At 39.4% G+C, this 17,398-nt stretch overlaps 1 protein-coding gene and 1 long non-coding RNA gene across 3 annotated transcripts in view; both read right to left on the bottom strand.

Annotated features, from left to right (window-relative positions):
- WDR27 (WD repeat domain 27) overlaps positions 1–17,398 on the bottom strand; it is a 123,086-nt gene that overhangs the window by 57,520 nt on the left and 48,168 nt on the right. For both annotated transcript variants that reach the window (XM_035322838.1, XM_035322839.1), the window contains one exon: positions 9,852–9,954. In XM_035322838.1, coding sequence (XP_035178729.1) covers positions 9,852–9,954 — 103 coding nt within the window. The remainder of the gene's footprint in view (positions 1–9,851; positions 9,955–17,398) is intronic.
- LOC118164992 lies at positions 2,885–4,212 on the bottom strand. Its single transcript, XR_004749797.1, has 3 exons — positions 3,996–4,212; positions 2,974–2,979; positions 2,885–2,920 (listed from the first exon to the last, which is right to left on the bottom strand). It is a non-coding gene; the product is annotated as an uncharacterized LOC118164992 (long non-coding RNA).

Genomic DNA, 17,398 nt, shown 5'->3' with positions numbered 1-17,398 from the left:
AAGGGCAACATTAAAATCACAACAGAAACAAGTCTTTTTTAAATCAGTTCTTGCTCAGGAACCAGAAAAGCAACAACACTTTCAAGAAAAATCCTTTCTAGTTGCTGTGGCTTTAAACTGGAGTGCCTTCTTTATATACACATCACCCAAAAAAAAAAAAAAAAAAAAAAAAAAAAGGAGGAGGTTAAGAATAAAAGACCTAGCAGATCTATCACCTAGCAGATAGAATCTGACACAAATAGATTTTGTTCTTCAGAACTTTTGCATAAATTGGACAAAGCCATCCCTTTCCTACTTACTACTTCTAATATTTCAAACGAACTCCAGAAGATGAAAGTGTTAGAGCCTCCGATGGAAAATAAATAATTTTACTTACACTTTTATGAAAGACATCTGGATTTATTAGTAAGGCATTAGTCTCCATTTGCCTCTATCAGTGTCATCAAGCCTGGTGCATAGTCAGTCCCATGCTACATGATAGAATTGTTTGGCTTGCATTCCACCATTCCCTGTTTACACTGGAGCTGCATCTCCCACTGAACCGTGTATTTTTCCTACATGTCAAGCTTAAAAAGCACCTGAACTACTTATACTAAAATATAAAATAGCAATCAGCCTGGAGCAGACACCCAGCATGGAAATTTTCAGCACAAAACATTCCCAGTTATAAGCAACTGAAAACAGAATTATAGTGGAAAGTGTTAGACTACCGTAACTACAGGCATCAGTGCCAACTCCACACATAATAAAACAGGCTTCACAAGTATCCTAAGCACTGATTAACACTCTTTAGTCCTGAGCTATCTTATACAATGGCAGCATGGAAAGTCTTTTCAAGCCTGTCTCCAAAATATTGAGTACGATATGCCCTTTGAGAGTCCCTTCCCCTTCTAATGTCACTTGTGGAGGCTGTTGTTCTGGTGGTCTCAGGAAATTGCCCGCTACTATAGAAACCCAGTTTCCATCAGAGTTCCTTTCATATAACCACAAAAGGAGTAATGGTGAAAATTAATAAGGCTCTTCATTATTAAAAATAAATCTTATGAAGTTCAGATCTTTCAAAACACAGGGCACACTTTTCAAATATATCAGTATGATGATAGTTATAGTTAACATGCTTTATATAATCTTTTTTAGTGAGGAAATTTAAACAGATCTAACTATAGCTCAGCTTTACTTCTGTAAGTCTCCCTTCTTAGAAATGTCTGATTTACATTTTCCCTGATTTTAATTTCTATTTAATTAACTAATTTCAAAGCCTCATGTATATGATTGTTTTTATCTGTCTGTGTCATTTATGTAGCACCATACACTGCTGTATTTAGGTTACTCTTTTATAACATATTTTGGTTTGGCAGAGTGCAGAACTATTACTTGAATATTTTGTTCTAGGAAAATTTACCTCGCCTCTAGTTACAACTAGAAAAAGCACAGTTGGACCATACCCACTCTGTAAATTATTCTTTGCTGCTAAAACTGTCTTCTGTATTAACTTTACCAACAATTCCATTCCTCGTTTGTGTACTGGTATTGACTGTTAGACAGAAATACTATGAGATTCAAAAAAATGCAGAGGACCCTCATTCGGGTGTTTAATGATAACAGGGAATTTCACTAGCTTTACAATGGATTATCTTAATAAATTTGCAAGCACAATGTTATCAACTAGAAGCACAACAGGACGTATGTGATACATAAAATTCTTCAGAGGTGTATACTGAGATATGCATATAGACAACACATGACCTTTTAGCATGCACTTTTAGCATCTCACTGCTGTTTTTGTACATAAACAGCTATTACACATGCATACATACCAAAATGAAACTTGGGTATTCATATCTACTTTGACTTCCTGTTTTGCTTACATTTGAATGTGGGGTATTTTCTCATAGGATAATAATAGTCATAAAAGCCAACCACAGTCCAAAGAGTCCAAGAAGCCAAGGTTCAAGAGTAATACAAAGTTGTATTCTTCTTTGGAAAGGGATACATTTTCTCCAACAATAGCTGGCGGAGAGGTAGTCGCAGTTGCTGTCATTCATACTCTGCCACGGATTCCCTTCTGCCAGCGTCAGTCCTGTTTTTTCCACAGTAATCATTACTAATGCTATTTTCTCCAGATGCTTTATTTTAAAGCCTATCTGAGTTAAACAATATGGACATATAAAATATAACTTGAGCAAAATATAATTGGGATGCCAATGACACTGAAACCCAAAATACCTCAGACAGTCCCTGCCACTGCTTCATATAATACATTCTGTTCTGCAAACCCTGTGGTACATAGCAGACCGACACAATAAATACTAATACAACATTGCTATCAGACATTTCTAAAAGTAATTTTCCATTATTTCCAGAAAATATTTTTCCATTATTTCCAGAAAATATCTTACTTTTTTTCCAAACACAATACTAAAGTCAATACTACAGCATACTCTACTGATCAAAGATACCTAACTTAAAATATCACTCATACCATACATTTATCACTCCCAAGAGATAACAATATACAATATACAGTAATACAACTTCTGAACTATCAGAATCATAGAATCATTTAGGTTGGAAAAGACCTCTAAGATCATCTAGTTCAACCTTAACCTAGAACTGCCAAGTCCACTGTTAAACCATGTCACTAAGCTCTACACCTACATGTTTTTTGAAGACACAACCACTTCCCTGGGCAGCCAGTTCCAGTGCTTCACAATCCTTTCAGTGAAGAATTTTTTCCTAACATACAATTTAAACCTACCCTGACACACCTTAAGGCCATTTCCTCATCTTATCACTTGAGGCTTGGGAGAAGAGAATGATCCCCACCTTACTCTAGCCTCCTTTAAGGTAATTGTAGACTGCAATAAGGTCTCCTCTGAGTCTCCTTTTCTCTAGGCTAAACAACCCCAGCTCCTTCAGCCTCTCCTCATTGTGGTGGTTTTACTCGGGTGGGCAGCTGAGCTTCACCACAACTGCTCTCTCACTCCCCCTCCTCAAAGGGAAAGAGGGAGAAAATATGATGCAAATGGCTCAAGGTTTGAGATAAGGACAGGGAGAACACTTAACAATTATGGTGATGGGCAAAACAGACTCAGAGTAGAGAGACAATAAAATTTATTGCCTATTACTAACAAGCTAGAGCAGTGATAAACAAAGAAAAGAAACCCAAACCACCTTCCCCCTATCCACCCTCTTCCACTTTCTACCCCCAAGTGGCACAGGGGAACTGGTGAATGGTGGTGGCAGTCAGTCCCCAACACTTCGTCTCCACCACTCCTTCACAGTCACTCTCCGCCCCTGCTCCACGTGGGCTCCCTCCCATGGGATGCCATCCTTCCTGAACTGAAGGAAGGCTTCTGCAGGGGCTTCCCACAGGCAGCAGCTCTTCAAGAACTGCTCCAAATATGGGTCCGTACCACAGGGTCCATCCATCAGGGGCAAACTGCTCCAGCACGGGTCCCCCATGGGTGGCAGCTCCCCCCAGACCTCCTGCTCCTGTGTGGGCTCCTCTCCACGGGTTGCAGCTCCAGCCCAGAATCTGCTGCAGCAGGGGTTCTCCACATGCTGCAGCCTCCTTCAGGGAAGACCCACCTGCTCCACCATGGTCTCTTCAACGGGCTGCAGCATGGAAATTTGCTCCACTGTTTTACACCATGGGCTGCAGGGGGACAACCTGCTTCACCACGATCCTCTCCAGAGGCTGCAGGGGAAATTCTTCTCCAGCACCTGGGGCACCTCCTGCCCTCGTTCTTCACTGACCTTGGTGCCTGCAAGGCTGTTTCTCACCCCGTCTCTACCAGCAGTTTTTTGTTGCTGTTGTTTTCTTTCTTTCTTAAATATGCTCTCACAGAAGCAAAAACAACAATGCTTATTGGCTTGACTCTGGCCAGCGGTGGGTCTTTTATCTAACATGGGGCAGGCTTCTGTATTCTTCTAACAGAAACCACCCCTATGGCCCCCCACTACCAAAATCTTGCCATGTAAACCCACTACACTCATGAGACTTGTTCTCTAGACCCTTCACCAGCTTTGTTGCCCTTCTTTGGGCTCACACCAGTACATGGATGTCCTTTTTGTAGTGAGGGTCCCAAAACTGAAATAGTATTTGAGGTGTGGCCTCAGCAGAGCTGAGTACAAGGGAAAAATCTCTTCCCTAGTCCGGCTGCCCACGCTATTTCTGTTACAGGCCAGGATGCTGTTGGCCTTCTTGGCCAGCTGAAAACACTGCTGGCTCATATTCAGATGGCCATCAACCACCCCTATGTCCATTTCCACCAGGCAGCTTTCCAGCCACTCTTCCTGCAGCCTGTAGCATTGCATGGGACTGTTGTTCCCCAGTCTCACAAACCAGCACTTTGTCTTGTTGAACTTCATACAGTTGGCCTCAGCTCATCATTCTAGCCTATCCAGACCACCCTGCAGAGCCTTCCTACCCTCAAGCAAATCAACACTTGCACCCAACTAGGTGTCATCTGCAAACTTACTGAGGGTGCACTCAATTCCCTCAGCCAGATCACTGACAAAGATATTGAAAGAACTGGCCCCAGTACTGAGCCTTGGGAGACACCACTAGTGAGTGGACTCCAGCTGGATTTAACTCCATTCACCACAACTCTATGGGCCCAGCCACCTACCCAGTTTTTAACCAAAAGCAGCATACACCCATAGAAGCCTTGAGCAGTCAGCTTCTTCAGGAGAATGCTATGGGAAATGGTGTCAAAAGCCTTAGTAAAGTCTAGGTCAGCCACATCCACGGCCTTTCCTTCATCCGCTAAGTGCATCACCTTGTGGCAGGAGATCAAGTTTTTCAAGCAGAACCTGCCTTTGATAAAACCATGCTGACTGGGCCTGATCACCTGATTGCCTTGTAGGTGCCACATGAAGGCACTCGAGATAATCCGTTGCATTGGCTTCCCTGGCACAGAGGTCAGAGTGACAGGCCTGTAGTTTCCTGGATCCCCCTTCCGGCCCTTGTTATAGATGGGTATCACATTTGCTAACCACCAGTAGACTGGGACCTCCAGCCAGGACTGCTGATAAATGATGAAAGTAGCTTTGTGAGCACTTCTGCCAACCTCTATACCTTCGGGTGAATCCCATCTGGCCCCATACACTTGCTTACCTCTAAGTGGTTTACCAGGTCACTAACCATTTCCTCATGGATTATGGGAACTTTGTTCCGCTCCCTCTCCCTGTCTACCAGTTCAGGGGACTGGGTACCTAGAGAACAGCTGGTCTTGCTGCTAAAGACTGAGACAAAGAAGGCATTAAGCATCTCAACCTTTTCCTCATCCGTTGTCACTATGTTTCCCCCCCACATCCAACTTCTTGTTTATGTATTTATACAAACGTATTTTATTGTCTTTAACAGCAGTAGCCAGATATAACTCCAGTTGGGCTCAGCCCTTCTAGTTTTCTCCCTGCACAGCCTCACGACATCTTTGTAGGCCTCCTGAGTGGTCTGCCACTTCTTTCAAAAGTTATAAACCCTCTTTTTCTTCCTGATCTCATCATAGCTCTCTGTTCAGCCAGGCCAGTCTTCTGCCTGTCCTATTAGCATGTTCTATCTCCTCCATATATGTACATCTATAGAAGAAGATCTTTCTCATCACAGAGTGATTTGCTAAAGCTCATACAAGGTGTTCCAAACATTGAAATAGTTTTCTATTCATAAAGTCTTGTATTTTTTTGGTTTTGTGTGTTTTTAAAGAACAGTATTTGAAACTTTACTGAAGCAAAAAGGTGTTTCCCTACAATGAATAAAACATTATCAAAATGTCGGTATACTGTGAGATGTCCAATAATAGGAATTCATGCACTAGGGAAAGGGGGAAAAATAAATTATTTCAAATAATAAAGCTCCTTTCATTATGGTTTCTCAAAGCCAAAATATATGCAACCAAGTAAAGCAGATGATGAGTTTAACAGAAAGCAGCATTGCATTTTTAATACATTTAAGAGTGGCAAAATACGAAATATTTTAAAAGCTACACATATTGATATAATTACAGATGAAAATTAAGAAATCTGATATATAATGCATTTTTTTAATCCTTAACAAAGAAATTACTAGTTTAATCCAATACAGAAAGTTGTAAAGAGATTGTCTGATTTTAAGTGGTCAACTTTATGGCTAAATAAATATCTGGTAATAAACCATTGAAGAATATTGCTCAGTAGGTCTGAAATTCTGTGTGGAATAACAACCTCTGCAACTATTTAGAACTGTCAACTACAAACAAATTATACTGTTTGTGTTATGCCAGATGTAGAATACAACCTAGTTAGCAAGTACAACTACGTCCATGTTTGCAACGAGCAACCATTCACAGGCTTGTAGAATGCTGTGGACATGCCCCCATGACCAATCTCTGTATCCAGCATAATTTTTATAATGGGAATTCACTGTAAAACCAATTTTTGCACAAATGTAAACATTTAGAAATTCTGCAAGTGGTTAGTATTGATGTATAAGCATGAAATCAATGTATCCTGTCTCCTGTTCCTCCTTTCAGTGTTGATGCCCTCTGGAGAGGAACAATCCTACTCTCTCTAGCTTCACTGCCTTTACATTTTGGAGGAAATCCACTTAATCCTGGATTTGGAAAATGTTTCAAAGGCATTGCTATAGGCAAAATCCTATACTTTAACCAAGAGAATAAATAAAATGGAAGAAAACTTCATACAATACCCTTGCATTTTTGTTATTGATGTAGCCACCTCTTATGCCAAAAAAATACCTCTTGGTTTTCAATATAAGCCAGTCAGTGTGAACTGTGAGCCCAGTCTTTTAGACTTGACATGGACATAGAATTTTATGCTAGCAAATTGCATTTCAACACGGGCCAAAATGTGCCCCTTAAAATCTACAGTTCAAAGAGAGCAAACATGAATCTGAAAACAATTAAATACCCAAATCTCTATTTCTGCATTCCCTACTTCATTTCTGGAAACTTGGACTTTATTCAGAGAGCCCCAAGGTCTTCAAAGACAAAAATGAAGAACCTAATTAGACATGAAGTAAAACAGTTAACTAGAACTACATGGAGCACAGGAAAAGGATTAGCTATTTCTATTTTAAAAGTCAGTATTTCATACTCTCCAGATATTTTTATCCTTTCAGAATAAGATTTCTTTGGTCAGAAAATATTTAGGTAAACATATTTCTACAGAGCCCAGGAAAATGGAAATCTCAGCCCAGATGGAATATTTCTCTAACATCCTTAGCATTATTGCTTGATAGTTAGAAACTTCAAACTGTCCACCTGTAAAATGGCCAGAAATAACTTCAAAAAAGTAAACCTGACTCACTTATAGACTTAGGCTATTTAAGATGAAGAGAAGAACTGATATAAGAAACGCTAACTTTCTAGGTTTTCTAATCACTATAAATTATGGAAAGGATAAACACAGTTCAAAAACATGATACCATGGCTACCTGCCTTGATCAGACTGCCACTTCCTACATAGTTCTTGATAAAGGTTATCTTCAAGAAGTGGAAGTAGGCAGGCAGGGGAAGACTTTCAACCCAGGATTTTCAATATGTACAGCTTTCACACTAACAGACACAAAAGCAGTTCATATGAAAACAAGGGGTTACTTCAGCCAAACAGAAGCTATACCAAGCTGTTGTAGTATAAAATAGGCTGTATACTTCATAAGTAGAGTAAAAGGCAGGCAAAATTTGCAACCCTTTGTTTATAACAACATATTTTAGTTTTCTGATTCTGTGCCCTGTAAGAATATGGTTTTGATTTTGCTGTTAATCAACGCAGCCAGCACATATTTTTCTCTGTCAAACACGTTACATATTGTGAAATATAAAAGGCAGTTCAAGATTAATGTCTCTCAATTATATTCCAATTCTGCCCCTTCTGGCTTTAGAATCAATCATATTTGTTAACCATTGGGTGCAAGCATCACACTTGATAAATCAAATGCCAAGATGATTGAGACACAGTTACTGGTCATTGGAAAGTTACAAGATAACCAAATAACCTTTTATCCACATTGGTGCAGTTTTTTTTTTTTTTTTGAATTCACATTCCCCCATTTTCATGCAACTTTTATCAGTTCCCATGGACATTCATTCATTGAATATAATCTGCAAAAATATCTGGCTTCTTGATAATCTAACACTGTTACAGTTGCACATCAGTCCATCTCTCAGGATGTTATTAGTTTAACAATATGAATGGACGATTCAGTGCCATGCTCAATTTTATTTTTCAAAGGAACACAAAAGTATATCCAGTGTCAACGTTTAAAAGAGAAGCCTTCTAAAAATGCCCCAGATTTGTATTTTGTCCTAACAGTAGGGTTGTAGAAAGTTTTCTGCAAGTTTCTCAGACTCTGAAACTTGACTGAGTTTTCCTGAGGGGGCAACGAGAACAATGAAAGATCTCCACAGACATGTGATACAAATTATGCAAAATTCCAACCCAAGAGCCACACTAAAAAGTGTTGACTGGCACTGTGCCCACCAGGGACTATATGCCAACTGGAGCAGGATGCAGTCCAGCTATTCAGCTTCCTATGATGAGCAACCATGTGCCAAAAATTTGGACTACTGGCAAAACCATGCTCTATGCCTCTCTCTTCTACCAGCAGTAATTCCAAACAAAAACTTTAACGCTAAAGAGAAAAGGCTTTACAACTACACCTCTTTTTATACCATTCATCAATGACCTTAATTAGAATCTCAACTAAATATATTTATACCTTCTATGTCATGAGCTGGGATCGATATTAGGAACATTTTGTTTAACAGACAACACAAGAAACTTCTATACTGTATTGCAAACTACATTTTCAAATGCAAACTACCAGAAACTTGAAGAATATATTTTATCATAGAAATGACAAGAATACATTAGCTACTGCCAAACCTCCAGCAATCTGCCAATAAAATCTCTAACCTTCACACATGATTGGAGCCAGTATTTCAAAACTGGCCACAACAGTAAATTCCTTTTGCTCTGAATTTGAAGCTGACCAGAAACCCTGTGTCATAGGCCTAATGAGTCACCTAGAAAGACCTAGAAGAAAGTTAAACAGTTTTTCTAACCAACTGTTTTGGAAGGATGTGTTTATAAGTAACCCAGCCCCATGCAGTGAGAGCAGCCCAGTTTCAAAGGCCTGTACAACAAGCTTGCAAGTGTCTATCTCTCAGCAAATACCAAGGAAAAAATTGTGCCAACAATGCAAGACTTACTGAGTTAAAGTTAGGTACATACTCATAAAGGTAGCAATACACTTTTAATTAAGACTGCTAAGCGTAGCTAATTTAAACACAGTTGACAGTGAGTGAGAAGAGACCTTGTCTGAGGAGGACATGCATTCAAAGTCACCATAAATTTTAATAAGTTCTAAATATGGTTGGATGTCTTTTCACTTTGTAGCATAACTGGATCATACAACACCAGTAATGAAAGCCTCATCTTTCTGTATTTGTTAGCGTAAGTAAATTAACATGTAGTGGCTGCATAGTTCTTAGTGGGCAGATAATATACACATTACACACACTACATAAAGTTGTGCTACTGGGGATACCATTCTCATCATCTTTGATGGCATGTGGCAATTGATAGTTAAACACTATGAAAACTTTCAGAAATAAGGTCTTAACAAGTTACTAAAATTGTTTGGGGATTTACCAAAATCAGGCTAAACAAAGAAACTATAGAACAGGAATCAGATAATTACATAGTAATTAGGTATATAAAAGTATAATACACCTTAGTTTTGCACATTCAGCTGAATCCTAGGAACATGCATGAAGGGACTATGTTGTGTACAATACAAGCAGATCCTACAGTTTTGAAGAAAAATAAATAAAAACATTACTTACACATTTGTCCTCTGATCCACTGGCTATAAACCGCCCACAAGGAGATACTGCAATTCCACATGGGTAGCAGCGGCTACTGTGCCCTTCAAATCGACGTTCACACCTTCAGAAGAGTTTCAGGAAGTCTTATTAATAACAAAAACAACCAAGCCCTTTTACTACCATTTTCTTGAAATTCTGCTGAAGCCTTATTGATTTTCCGCAGACTACAAACATAACTAAGGCAAATTCACAAATTAAGTTATAAATAACTCTGTCCCAAAGTGTTGTGAAAACTGAAAATAAAATGAACACAATACTACAGGACAGTGCCAAACTCATGTTTTGGCCTTGTTCTGTTTACAAAGGTAGAAACATCACTAGCATCTAGAAATGAGGAGCTGTGAAGCATGCTGTCAAGCTGCCCCCAGTTAGCTATCTCAGCAAGGAAAGCCAAAACCCTGCTTTAAGGGGAGGGTGTTGTGAAAGCCAGCATGCACTGTGAAGCTTTATAAATCTCCCTCAGGCAATTTCCATCAAATCAAGATGCAGCATGTTGAAACATAATGTAAATAATTATTGCTTGCTTTTCTTATACCCAAATCTGGATATTTAATCCATGTTGCTCTATTTGCATTCCTACTCCACGCACTCGTTTATTGAATCTTGTAAAATCAAGAATGGCAGTATACAAATGACATTCCAAAGTCATAAATCAATCTACAGTACAACTGTAGATAGCTTTTACTTATCTGTGTTAGTTCAGTCTAAAGGAAGGAATACATTTAAATTTAACACAAGGAATTAGTTTCTTAGTTTTATTGTTAATACTGCAAATCAGCATTACGAGCAATGTGAAGTAAGTTTTTGATAGCTGAGCACACTTTGGCCATTTAAAAACATTTTTCAAATGAGATGAAGACTACTATCCATTAAAAAAAATCCTGGTTGTAAAGAACTGTGATAGTTTTATAGTCACAACAAAACTAAGGAAAAAAAGTCTGATTTAGAGTTGTTTCAATGTTAAAAGTCATTTAATACACGGACAACTTAGAGTTTCAATCCCATTCAGAATGATTATCTGTAAATGCGTGCCTCATTTCAAATACTAATTTTTATACCCACAAGAAGGTCTCATTTCAAAACACATAATAATCTGCATTTTTCTTTTGCCTTTATTATGAGTGTTATCACACTGCCTTTCTCCTTACAAAACAAAAGCTTTGCCATTATACAATTGTCATACATTCTTCTTTTCATGTATGCTAAGTCCAGGAACAAATTTGAAAGAGTAGACTCCTGCCAACACCTGTGATATACACTTTGCCCTGGCCAGTGAAATCATGGACACTGTGTTGATTCAATTGACTGAACTTGCGTGCAGAAATGCCTAAATTTTTATACCACGTTGTTCTTTTTTACACATGCATGTATGTCTGAATGCCAAGTTGATCTTGCTCACCCAGGTGAAACAGGCATACTTAAACAAAAACATCACTCTGAGACTGATCCAATGGCTATCACTTAACAAACCATAAAAAGGACCATTTTGAATGCATGTAAATGCATCATTTTATGGAGCCTAACTCTCAGCGCATATTTGGCTGAATCTCTGTATAACAAAACTACTGATTTCAATGGACATTTTGAGTATAGAGTAACCAGACTTTTCACTTCAGGCAAATAGGCAAATTCTACCATAATAATCTCATAAACAATCCAGTTTAAGAGAACACTGCTGTTAAAAAAAAAAAAAAAAAAAAAAAAAAGTAAATTTATAGAGACAGTCAATTACTGTGACTAATATATAAAAACATTCTTCTACTTCAGTTTCCACCATGGGTCTTGGGTCAATGACCATAGACTTTCAATAACTAATCAATGCCATTGAACAACCTGCCTCTACTCAAATTTCCTGTTGTCAGCAAAGGACAGTAGCAATTGTTTCAGTCTCCTCTCAAATACAGCATTCTAGCACATATAAATCCAAAGGTTATGTAATGGAGGACAAGTCACAGAATACATATGTAAGTTACACTTTCAAAGAGGCAAATAAATTATATTCATATATTCTCTGTCACTCGTGAATATGCCTTTGGAATCACCATTCCTTTTCAGGTAGACTACTAGCCATGAAGACTAGCTCCCAGTGTTTAAGCCCTCATTCTCAGGGCCTGTAAATGCTAACTTCCCTAATGAACTGTCTCTTTCTCACAAAAAAATGTCTCCTAGTAAATCAGTGGCAACAACTTTGCAAAAGAATTTGACTCCTTTGCAGCTATGACTAATAACTCAGTTACTCTACCGACGAATGGATGCATAAGAACTTACACAATTACAAGGCTTCCACGGATCTTTTCAATGCTACATCATAGCAATGTAAAACAAAGGCTGAGTCATAGGACAGTACCACTTCCCACCTTGCTCGTACAGCCAGAGTAATAACTAACATCCTGGATTCCACTTTCTTAGTTGTTTTCCTACTCGAAATTGCCATCATAATCAGGATGTATTTTCTATTACTATCCTGCCCCCTCAAAATTGTTCTTTAAGACACTTCAAAAAATAAATAAATTCTAGTTAAATTTCCACAGAATCTAGCAGAAACTGTGATATACTGTCTGTTAACCCCAGATATCTCCAGGTACCACAGTGGAGAAAAGAAGTGAAAAGAAATCTTAGAATAAATAGATATAATGCATATAATTTTAGCTTATTTTAGGAGTTCTTTTATTTCATTTTTTTTTTCCCTCCTGTTCTGTTAAGTAGCAACAGGTGGTGATCAAACTTATTTTGGATATTGCAGGTTTTCCCTGGCCAGCTGGCATGCTGTCCAACCTCCTAAGAATAAATCTTTGGTCAGAACCTTTTCAGGAGTTACCATGGCAAACATCTGGTAATTGCAAGGGACAGCAAACAGCCAAGTTTTCCCTATGTTTTCCAATGTACAGCTTTTAGTCTACTTTCGAAAATACGTATCTTTTTATGTCACAAATAACTTGTAGAATATTAGGGGGAAAAAAACATAACGTGGTGTTTCTGTCTTTGTAAGAGAATGATGCCAGAATAAGACATGTCTTTATAAATCAGGGAATACTGTCATGAATGAGTATTTCATTCTTGCTGCATTCAAAATTGACAGCAGACCAAAGTTTTTTTTTTTTTTCTTTTTTAACTACCTTGCCTTTTACTTTACCACTTTGTCCCAGTGCTCTGATATTTGCTCAGAGAGCTTTCAATACTAGCAGATCAATCCATTGAGAATATGAAAATCTAAGTATAACTTGACAGGAGTAGTAGCTATCTCAGATGTTCTGTACATGTGGGTTTCATTTAAAACACACACTGAACCCTTCACAAAGGAGCTCAGGATGCTTTCACCAACAGAATCCAGCAGGGACCACACATTCCCCATCCTGTATATTTTGATGTATCCCCAATCCCAAACTTGGAGGAACACCAGCCACTGCTTATCCATTTCTCCTTGTTACCTGAGGACGACAAAGATAACTCAAATCTCTGGGAGAAAAAGAAAAAAAGATGAAAAATCATGGGATCCTCAGGTTGAGCAGAGACCAAGAAGTAATCAAATTCTGGGTATGTATATACATATATCTTGCTCAGGATGACATCAAGCAGTTAGTCCACAGTAAAGATAGAAACTGAAGTCTCTGAAAATTGAAGGTAACTCATTCAAACTGCATGTCTGACCCTAATGCTCTCAAAGTGTAATTGTTAGAAAATGTATGAGATGAGTTCCATGTGGCTGCAGGAATTCTACTAAAGTACATTGCCAGGGGAGCTTATGATCTAGTTGCACAAGATCATAATACTAGCTGGAGATACTACCTTAATGTCAAAAGCTGTCTTGTATAAAGAATTGGCAAATCTTTTCAGAGGCTAAAAAAGGGTGAAACTGATTTTTATCTCGGATTTTCCTTCAAAGCATTATCATGAATTTGAGTAATCCGCAGAAGAAATTCAGTATGTCCAAACAATCCAATATTCTTCCAAAGTCTTCACTGTGGTCCAAAAAGCATACACTGTTGTTTTTTTCCAGAAAGAGATGAGGAATGGCTGTTTCAGCAGCAAACACAGTTAGAGCAGCTGAACTTCTATTCCTCAACTCCTCAGAGTGAGCCCGAGGCACGCTGCTGCTGCCACCAAAGGTGATACTGGCTGAGGACTCCTCACAACATCTTACCCCTGACAATCTCAGTAGCAGAAAAGGTAATTTAGAACCTGTCACATCTGCCTCCCCAAACATAACATAGTAGCAGCCCAGTCCTCCAAAAAGACCAAAAATATATATTGGCAATAATATGGGGCTATAGTAACTTTTCCCAGCTCTCCACACCTCTGCATATAAAACTAGCACATCCGACAGAACATCACCACTGTCCCACTCCTCCCTTGCAATTTAATTCCCAGTTTTAACTGTCCTTTTCCATCTTGTTCTCTTATTACACATCACAACAGCTGTCCCAGCAAATTCTCCATCTCTGTATTTCTGTAACAAGTAGAGAATAGCAAGTGCTAGTTTCATAGAAGCACAGAATGGTTGATACTGGACAGGACCTCCAGAGGTCACCAGGTCCAAGCTCCTGCTCAAGTAGGATCATCTAGAGACAGTTGTCCAGGAACATGCTCAGATGGCCTTTGACTATCTCCAAAGACAGAGACTCCACAGGCTCTCTGGGCAACCTGTGATAGTGCTCAGTCACCTGTACAGTTAAAAAAAAAAAAAAAAAAAAAAAAAAATTAAAAGGGAACATTCTGTGTTTCAGTTTGTGTACATCACTTCTTGTCCTCCCATGGGACACCACTGAAAAGAGACCGGGTCTACCCTCTTTACAGCCTCTCAATGTCTTTACAAACACTGATGAGACTCCTCTCCCTCTGCCCCCTGGATCCTTGTCTGCTCTGGGCTGCATAGTCTCAACTCTCCCAGCCTTTTCTCATAGAAGAGATGAGAAATTCCTTCAGCACTTTTGTGGTACTATGATGGATTCTGCCTAGTAGCTCCATATTTTTATTGTAATATGGAGACCAGAACTGGACACAGTTCTCCAGGTATAGCCTCACCATGGCTGAGTAGAGGTGAAGGATCACCTACCCCAGCCTGCTGGCAACACTCTTCCTGATGCAGCCCACGACAACATTAACCTTCTTTGCTCCAAGGGCACATTGCTGGCTCACATTCAGCTTGTGGTCCACCAGGATCTCCAAGTCGTTTTCTGCCAAAATGCTTTCCAGCCAGGTGTCCCCCAGCATATATTTGTGCCTGAGGTTTTTCATCCTCGTGTGCAGGACTCTGCTCTCCCTCTTGTTGAATTTCTCAGTCTTTTTGCCAGTCCATTTCTCCAGCCTGTCGGGAGACCTCTGGCATTTCAGTTATTCTTCCCAGTTTTGTGTTGTCTGCAATCTTGCTGAGGGTGCACCCTGTTCTATCATCCAGATTATTAAAACAGATGTTGAATAGGATTGGGCCCAGTACTGCCCCCTGGAGTACTCCACTGGTTACTGGCCTCCAACTAGGCCTTGGGCAAGAGATCACTGCCCTCTGGGCCTGGCTGTTCAGCCAGTTTTCAATCCACTCACTGTGTGCTCATCCATCCCATACCTCATCAGCTTCTCTGTGAGGATCTCATGGGGGACAGTGTTGAAAGACTTACTGAAGTCCATGTAGACTATATTCAATGCTTTCCCCTTGTCCACCATGCCAGTCATTTCAACGCAGAAGTTTAAGTTGGTCATGCATCACATCCCCTGGTGAATCCATGGTGACTACTCCTGATGACTCTTGTCCTTCATGCTTATGGAATTTTTTTCCAGAATTCATTGTTCCACCACCTTCCCGGGGCTTGAGGTGATGCTGACCAGCCTGTAGTTCCCAGGGTCCTGCTTTTCATCCTTTCTGAAGGGCTCTTTCCTCAGAAATTTATAGAAACTGTGTCTTTCTGGTCAGCTAGAGATAGGAAAAACTTCTGAACAGATATTGTATTGACCTGATAACAAGGTCCATTGGAAGTCCCAGAAAAGGAGAGGTGATGAGCCAGGTCTAGGGTCCATCCATGGAGTCCATGAGCAGCAGGGGATGAAGATAGAGGCAAGCCCATAACATGTGCCGAATTCCTGAAGACCGGGCTGCAGACAGAACTCAAGGCAAGCTACCTACAAAATAGGTCTAAGGTCCATGCAGAAAACAAGGCTGGAGGCAAAACTTCAAATGGGTGTAATTACAATATGCTTCTGGCAGACTGAAAGCTCAAGCCTACACTTAAAAGAAGTACCTGGAGCAAGGTGCAGAGAGTGTGTAGACGGGGGCCCAAGGCTGTTCAGGGCAGTTAGGGCCCCGTGGTACGCTGCCCTGACAGTGCAGTCTGGAGCTCAAGTTAAGCTACATCTGAAAATCTGAGACAAAGCCAGGCCATGCAATTAGTGTCATATAAAAGGACGAAGATGTAAAACACCATGACTTCAGCCACATTTTACTGATGAGCAAGAAGGAAGAAATTCACCTTAAAGAAAAGCTTTCACTGCTTCACATTCTGGAACGTCTCTTATGTGACTGCTTGGAATGTGACATACAAGGGAAACAGCAGATTGCTGAAGAAATCTGGACAGATTATTTCTCTCAATATCAGCCAATCATGAAGATAAGAGTATTCATGCAACTTTGCTAGCAAATAAACTTAGTTGTAGCATAAGTGTTTAGTCAATATTCTAAACATTTGATAAAGTGCAGAGGGCAGCACTTCAAATTCATGGTTTCCCCCTAATATCATGAATGGAAAAAACTTTCTTATTCTGGATGTTGTGAATCACAATTATCTAATCTGCAAGTTGGAGGAAACAAAAAAATTGAAGTGATACAGACTGGTAAAACAGAAGAACTGTCACATGAAATTTAAAGGACACGAACATAAAGCAGCTGGTATTCAGACTAGTCTGCATTTGGGGTTGTCATGGTTTTATTGTGTAAGGGCAATGCATTTTCACTAATTAGGTTTCTATGCTTTTTCTATGCATTACTTTTAGAGCAGTGGGTTGCAGAAATAAATCTGTCTCTCAATACCCTATGTCTTCATGAATATAGATACTGAAAGCAGACAGGACTGGTGGACAAGGAGACTTAGTCTATACTTCGACGCACCATTTTTTTTTTTCATCAAAAGATGAACATTAAATGGTAGAGGCAACAGGAACAGACTCCTGTGAATCAGTGCTAGGTTCTTGACTTCTGGAAGGGTTTTGATGTCTCTGAAATATATTCACCAGAGAGATAAAATTGTAAAAGATATAAAATGGTAAAGTTTCTATGTTTTATGAACAATTAGGAGTCTACAATGGTTTTCATAAAGAACACAAAATCTTTCAAAAAATGTAAGCATGCATCAAATGTTGTTGGTACCTCCTGATTATTAACTGTTAGCCTGACACTTTCTTGGGAACCCTGAAGCTGGTAACTAATATTCTTCTCAATTAGATTCCCATTGAACCTCAATTTAATTTCTGTGCTCACTGCTTCCTACTTGGACCATAGATATTTTCACTTGTCCTCCAAC

The sequence above is a fragment of the Oxyura jamaicensis genome, chromosome 3, assembly GCF_011077185.1.
Source record: "Oxyura jamaicensis isolate SHBP4307 breed ruddy duck chromosome 3, BPBGC_Ojam_1.0, whole genome shotgun sequence".
NCBI classification, from domain to species: Eukaryota; Metazoa; Chordata; class Aves; order Anseriformes; family Anatidae; genus Oxyura; species Oxyura jamaicensis.
This window is presented reverse-complemented; position numbering and strand designations above follow the sequence as displayed.